A 7,839-nucleotide genomic window follows, 5' to 3' on the forward strand; every position below is an offset into this window, starting at 1 on the left:
TGATAAATATATATACGAGAAAAAAAATTAAATATTAAATTCTTAATTATTTTTTTAATTAGTTATTTATCTCCTCTATTAATTTATTTGTTTTTAGAATGTGTAATAATATGAAAAATAAATAAATTAAATTAATAAAATATATAAATACTCATTATGCTAAAAATATTTGGCTGCCCTTACGTTATTCTTTTTTAAATGGAGATTTACAAAAGTTTATAAATTATATAAAAAAATCCGGGATTAAGAAAGATTTCCATCTCAACATAAAAAAAAGGTCATACAAGTGTTCACCATTCTTCCGAAACCACGCACGCACATATAAGTGGGACCCTATAAATAGGTATTTCCCTAAGGTGAACATTAGGCAACCGTCTAGGGGCTAGGGCACCAACATAAGCCTATAATATAGGCATGGTCTAATTTATTTTGACGACAATTAGGTTATCTATATATATTATATTATATGATCCCTTAGATCATCTTAATTCATAGACGAACATATCGTTTAATTGGTCATCGCCTTCGGCCACCAGAGCCAGTTTCCCTCTGGCAGTTGTAGTAGACTGCGGCTACAGGGAGGCCGAGATTGTAGAGCTCAGCAAAATCTCGAGTGTTAAAGTTTTGACGCCATCCAGGAGCGTAAACCGTCTGCCTTCCTAGCTGCTGGAAAAGTATGAATGCAAAACGGTGGATTCCCATAGTCGGGCGTGGACTCTCATAGCAAACAACCTCTTGTCCTACATATGACCAAAAATATTAATTTGTACGAAAAAAAAAATATAGGAGACATGATTATTAAGAAAAGAGGTAAATTAAGTAATTAACTTACCGAAACTCACTCCTGTGGTGGCTGGGATATCAGTGACCAACCTATAATAATTCATGACAAAAAAAAATTATTTGCAAAATTACTAAGGGCTAGTTTGATTAGCTTAATCAAAGATTATTGACATCATCTTATTTAACTTTCACAGATATTTGATATGATCTTAACTTATTTAAACGTTAAGTATGAGTATTTTTGATTGAGCTTATTTATTTTTGATATTTATAATATTATTTAATAATTAATGTTATATATATATATATTAATTTAGTATTAAATATTAATGAATGATTTAAATTAAAAAATAATTTATTTTATTAATATATAATTTTTATAAATTTTTGTTAATATATAATTTCAAATATTAATAAATGATTTAAATTTAAAAAAAATATATATTTTAAAATAAATGATACGAATATATTAATTTTTATAAATGTATAATTTTAAATATATTTAATATAAATATGATATATAAAAATTTTTTAAAATATGAATATGATATAAAAAAATATATGTAAATAAATTAAATAAATAAGAGGGAATGATTAATAAATAATAGAATAGATGAGAGAATAAATAAAAATTATCATAATATAAATATGATATAAAAAATATATAAATAGATTGAATATAAGAGAGATAATGAATAAAATGATTAGAAAATATTGAAATAAATGAGAGAGAATAAATATAAAATATTTAAAAGTGATTAGAGAAAATTGAATTTGAATGTAAATGTGTTTAATTGCATGAACTTATTACTATACCAGTTCATTAAATGATTGTATATTAGCTAAATCAAACTAGCCTAAGAACTATAAAAAAAAAATCACATAAAGTGGAAATTAAAATATTAATGAATACAATCATTGGTAAGAGCTAAGAATAATATGTGGGATCATCGTCCAAAAAAAAGAAGAAATATTGTGAGTTCTATTAAGGTTTGATTTTCTTTTTATATAAAATCTAAGGTTCCTTCTTTTATTATTTTTAAAATTATTTAAATAAAATTATTTTTTTAATCAATCACTTCTTAATAATTATATCACTTAATTCATTAACTAAAATACTAAAATATTTTCTATTTTAAATTATTATTTTTTATTTTATTTATATATATATATATATATATATATATATATATATATATATATTAATATGTTTCTAAGTCTTTTTATCAAAAATAATCATTACACACTCAAAATCATCAACAATAATTATTTTTTTCTCATTCTAAATTTTTTTAAAAACTCTCATCCGAACAAGGCCTAAGCATCCTATCATATATTTTTTTAATTATTAAATTAATTTATTCATTCATTATTTTAAATATTTAAAAAATTATTTTTTATTATAAAAGGTTAAATTCAAAAATAACATATATTTTCTTCAAATAAGATTTTTTTAAAATAAATATCTATTATAAATCCTCAAATAACTAAGACCAAACAAACTTCATGAAGACAAATGTTATTATTTAGACAAAAACAAAAATGAAAGAAAAGAATCAGATACTTTTGTTGTACTGAGTGGTTAATTTTATAATAAAGAGTTATGTCAACAATTTAACATGGTTTAGTTCATTCACATATGTACTATGTTCATTCCTTGTCTATGCTAAAAGCACTTTGCACAATCCATCACATTAGTAGTGGTCACATGTGCTCAATATTGTCTTAGGTATCTAATATTATAGAATAATACTTATTGTCTTTTTCAACACATTATGGCCCAATTTATTCTTTTAAAATTCAATATGCTACTTATTATATATATGCCAAAGTAGGATAACAACTTTTCAAGTTAGGATAACAACTTTTTACGTTAGGAGATAAAGTTAGAAAGATAATTTATTCTTTTAAAATTCAATACCTACTCATTATATATATATGTCAAAAGTATGATAACAACAATTTTCATCCAGAGAAGGATGATATAAATCACGTTAGGAGATAAAGTTAGAAAGACAATATTAATTTCAGTAATAAAATCGTTACCTAGTAATCTAGTCGCATCAGAATCGTTACCCAGTAATCTAGTCGCATCATATCAATTAACTTCAACGAATAAAGGCGATAGGGATAGTTGCATCATATCAATTAACTTAAACGAATAAAGGCGATAGGATCATTACCCATCAACCTTTCACATCAATTGATATAGTTGTTTGATAGAAACTTCAACTCATAAATGTTATTGAATAGTTACCCTTAGTCAACTTGGATGATAGTTAATTTCAACAAAGAAAGACAATATAACAATATAATTGTAACCTAAGAAAAAATCTAGTCACGTCAATTGAAAGAGTTGCATGCAAATTAAAAATATTCATATCTTACTATTAAACAGGAACAATAAAGAATGGCTAGAGGGTTGAACATATCATGATAAGATAGGCGTGTTATTTAATCTTAATCAAAGTGGCTTAGAGGAAGACCACACATCTTAGAATACCGAAAAGGCAATCAATGAATAATAGACAAATTGGAAGGGTGGGGACTGATCCTCTCCTTCCCACAGCTATGAACCAACATTATCATTCATTCTCAAAGATAAAAGTTGGCCACCCACATATATATATGGGTTAGTTTGATATTTTGATTTAGTTATTAGTTTTGATAGCATTCAATTTATTTGCAAATAGAGAAAAAAAACTAAATTTTGTTAAGACTGTTTAGTTCAACCTATTCTCTCGTACTAATGTATTAAATTATTTACAACTAAGACTCATTCACCAAAATTTAAACTTAATCAAACAAGCGCAAACGCATATAAGCTAGCAAAAGAGAATATACAAGTAATCGAACTTTACAGAACTACTTACCCCACCTCAATTATTTAACCACCACACAAAAAAAAAAATCTTGAATGAAAATCACTCGGTATAATTTTTACACGATCAAACTTCAATCATACTTTTTATATCAAATTTAAACAAAATTATTTTATCTTTACTTTTGTATTTTTCAAATTTGATCAGATAATAATTGTGACAAATTATTTATTTATAAAAAGATTGTAAAAAAATACTTTCTAAAAACAAATCCTAACTTATATAATTAATTAAAGTAAAATAATAATTATTTGAACAATACAAAAGTTAATTCTAAAATACTTCTCTACTTCTAGTGAGAGATGAAAAGAATAACTTAAAAAGAAACACTTTCAAGAATCTATACTCAACTTTAAGATCTCGTGTGAGAAACTGAGTTTTATTTGTTTTTCCTAAAAATTATGAATTGATCAAACTAATTTTTTTTTTAACTATTATGACTAAATTACACTATATAATAAAATAAATATTATATATTAATATAAAATAAAATATTTAAGTAGAGAGTAATATTTACTATCTAAATTAATAAAATAATTGATTAAATATTTAATATTATTTTTGAATTTAAAAAATATCTCAATAACCAATGACAAAGAAGCCGTAAGAGGTATATGTATCACACTCCAACGAAAAATGATAAAAACTTAAGAATATTTACATTTAAAGAATTATTAAAATTTGAGAGAGTGTTTTAACACATCCTCAATCGTTAATATATATACTTTAATTAAGATAAAACGTTCTTAATTTATAGTTCTTAATTTAGTTCTTATAAAAATTCTTTATAACATTAAAAAAAAAATCATAATTTTTGTTAGAATTAAAGTAGAACTAACATAACACTTAATACTCATGGTTTTTACTTAAACACATAACGAACTCGTGATCTTTTAAATCGACTCTTATCATTGGACTAACTAATTGGTAGGGAACTCATAATTAGTTAGACTAGTATAATGAATAAATATGTTACATTAAAATAGAAATACAAAATCTGTATTAAATTCAAAATATTATTTCTTTTTATATTATTTAAATTAAAAAAATAATTATCTTTAAGTACATTCATTATTTTAATTAAATGTGTTAATTGATATTGGTATTAAATGTAATTTTTATTATAGAAAAGTTTAGATATTGGGTATGGCTTGTATTTGAAGCTTATTTAATTTGATCTTTGATTAGTTGGGTTTGTTTTTGGAATTTTGTCAAAATAATACTGTTTGATAAAAAAAAATGTTATTTATATATATAATTTGTTTAATTATTAAATGTCGTTTGTATTTAAAATTTAAATTTAAGTAAAATAAAATAAGAGTATTTTATTTGATGAAAAGAAGGATTAGAAAGTTAAACATACAGTGATAAGATAGAAATAATTTTAAAAAAATTGAAAAAAATTGAAAAAAATCTCAAAACACTCTAAAAATGGCCTATATAAAACTAAGGCCCAAGTAAGGGGTCAATCTACAACAACACATGCAAATGTCATCTTCTATAAAATATCTGATAAACTTAATAAATTTTAAACTTATGGAGGGCTAGTTCTAAATAGGTATTTTTTTTATATTAAAATTGTTTTTTTCTCTCTCATATCCTCCATCACTTAATTCCTTTACTTAAAATATCATTTTGTCCTTACTAATTTTTTTTAAATTTAAATTAATAAACTCTATTATCCAGTTACACTCCGTAATTTTTAACAACAATAAGGACTTAAATGTCCCCAAACTCAATCTACCTAAATAAACTTATTCATATTTCTTACAAATTTTTCTATCATTTTAATCAAAAATAAACCAAATAAACATATTTACGACAGTCCATAAGTCATAAAAATAAATTTGTACCAATGACTAATTTTTGTACGGTGAAACTGTCATGAATTTCAACCTAGCCAAATATTAATTTTGTTTAGCTCTCTCGAGTTGGTCAAGTTGGGCGACAAGTTTGTTTTTGGCAAATCATTCTTGTTTTAATTATATAACATTACGAAATTGTGTTAATTATCTGTAAAGAAGGTTTCAATTTGTGTATGATTTTTTTGTTTAAAATTGAAATATAGGAACTTACTTATTCTTCAAATTAAACGCTACAAGGAGGTGTATGTTTATAATAATTGTTGTTTTTAAAAAAAAATCAATAATTATGCAATTACTCTAAAGAATGTTGTAAGGGAAAAAAATGATATAAGAATAAAAAAACATTCATATATTTACTTTTCATAATAAAAATATTAGTTATTAAATATTTTCAATAAAATGTCTTATTATATAAAACAAATGGAGTATTTAAGTATAGTAGGGCCAAAGAAAATGATCATTAGAAAATCTTCTTAACAATATCAAAATGATTTATTTTCTTATTGAAAACAAAATAAGAGATGGTGAGTGAGAGTACCAATGCAAGTATTCCCTCAAGGTCGGGTTGCTTGGGCTAGGAGCATCAGGATCCACCATAACCTTTAAACAAATATCAACAATAGTTACATATATTAGAATTCTAATAAATTTGGTCTAAAAATTCCGAAGAATTCTACCAATAAGATCTTAATCAAACCGAACAAGAAGAAAAATCTTACGAGAGTGAAGAAAGTCCTAAGATCTTCACCACCAATGTCAACCCTAGGCTGGTTGACAACTTGGGAGGGTTTAAATTCCCAACCGTTTGCGACTTCCCTCGTGTTATAAACAACTCGAAGGTCGATAGACCTAACGAAAGGGTCCAACACATCTCCCACAACCCTCCCAACAACAAGAGGATTGGTGTCCCTTCGCATGTTTATGTGTTTGTGTTTATAGGCTTGTACTTGTCCAAAGCTTTACTAACTAATAGGCTATATATACAAGCTTGTGAATTTATATTTCTATTTGAGGGGACTGTAGCAATACTATTCTCTTTTAGCTTGACAACTAGCTATGCCTCTATTGGCCACTTTAAATATTCTTGTGTAAGGTATCCCATCCCCACCACCACCTTTACTCGAATCCAATTACTTTTGTTTAATTAACGAAATTTAATAATTGTTGTTGTGTACTTTTCTCTTTTTTTTCATCTATTTTGTTTTATGTTTCTTGATAGAAAATAGAAAATAGTAAAAAAGTGACATCTATTGTCCCTTGTGTGATGGCGAGGATCATCTTATTTCTAGCTCAACATCTCTCATACATATCTTATTAGTATGGTTATGGGTTATTAGCATAAATTAACTACATATATTAAAATTTATGAAGATTAATTAAATATATTAAATTAAAGAGTTTGACAATAAAAAATTAACGTTATTATAAAAACAAATTATTTATATTAAATTTCAGAATTAAAAATTGAGATCATATGTTTTAAGAATTAATTTATAAATTTCAAACAAATTCAAATTATATGTACACACAAAATTGTAATGAAATTAATTAACTTTATATAAATTTATTTAAAAATAGATAAAATTGAAATCGTATTTAAACGAAAATATATTATTAAATTTGTTAATATATATATAATTAATTAAAGTAAATTCTATACCATTATTTCAATTAAATTGAAATAATAATATTTTTTTATAAAAATTGTCATTATCAATCACATTATACCCTCATTTTTTGTATTTGATTAAATTTGAATAATCATTCTCTTAATCCCTCAAATTCGCACATATCTCATCTAAAATTTGACAATTCTTTTAATTTCTCAAATTTTTACTCACATATAACATTATCATAATTATTTTAATCTTTATAATACATACTTTAAAATGCGTATTAACTAAGACACAAAGCATAATCTCAAGTTTGATAGATTAGTACATCACTATCACTTGTGATTATTGAATTCAATTTATATATTTTGTGTATAAAATCGAATATATAAAAAATATTTTTTAATAAATTATTAAAAAAATTAATTAATGATGTAAGAATATTTTTAAAATTTAATATTTAATTATACAGTATAAAATAATTAATAAAAATAGAAATATTGATATATATAATTATTTATTAAAAAAATTCTAAATAAAGAAAAAATTTAATATTAAAATTTTAAAAATTTAATATAGCAACTTATCTAATAAATATGAAGAAAAAAGTAAAAAAAATAATTAACCTAATAAAAATAAATGAAAAAAAAATAATATAAAAGAAATAAATAATCAAACAAATTAATTTATTTTTAT

General features: G+C 23.4%; 1 protein-coding gene across 1 annotated transcript; it reads right to left on the reverse strand.

Annotated features, from left to right (window-relative positions):
• Window positions 1-403: 403 nt before the first annotated feature.
• Window positions 404-6,447, reverse strand: LOC124919825 (protein HEADING DATE 3A-like). Its single transcript, XM_047460166.1, has 4 exons — window positions 6,250-6,447; window positions 6,069-6,130; window positions 833-873; window positions 404-740 (listed from the first exon to the last, which is right to left on the reverse strand). Exons 1-4 carry the CDS (start codon window positions 6,445-6,447, stop codon window positions 517-519), a joined length of 525 nt encoding a protein of 174 aa, XP_047316122.1. The 3' UTR covers window positions 404-516.
• Between the last annotated feature and the right edge of the window lie 1,392 nt (window positions 6,448-7,839).

The sequence above is a fragment of the Impatiens glandulifera genome, chromosome 1 (assembly GCF_907164915.1).
Source record: "Impatiens glandulifera chromosome 1, dImpGla2.1, whole genome shotgun sequence".
NCBI classification, from domain to species: Eukaryota; Viridiplantae; Streptophyta; class Magnoliopsida; order Ericales; family Balsaminaceae; genus Impatiens; species Impatiens glandulifera.

Excerpts from the sequence above, each read along its gene's own strand:
- LOC124919825 (XM_047460166.1), bottom strand. The coding sequence starts at position 6,447 with ATGCGAAGGGACACCAATCCTCTTGTTGTTGGGAGGGTTGTGGGAGAT. Across the intron at positions 6,131-6,249 it reads TTAGGACTTTCTTCACTCTC|GTTATGGTGGATCCTGATGC; the intron begins GTAAGATTTTTC and ends ATTTGTTTAAAG. Across the intron at positions 741-832 it reads CACCACAGGAGTGAGTTTCG|GACAAGAGGTTGTTTGCTAT; the intron begins GTAAGTTAATTA and ends GGTCATATGTAG.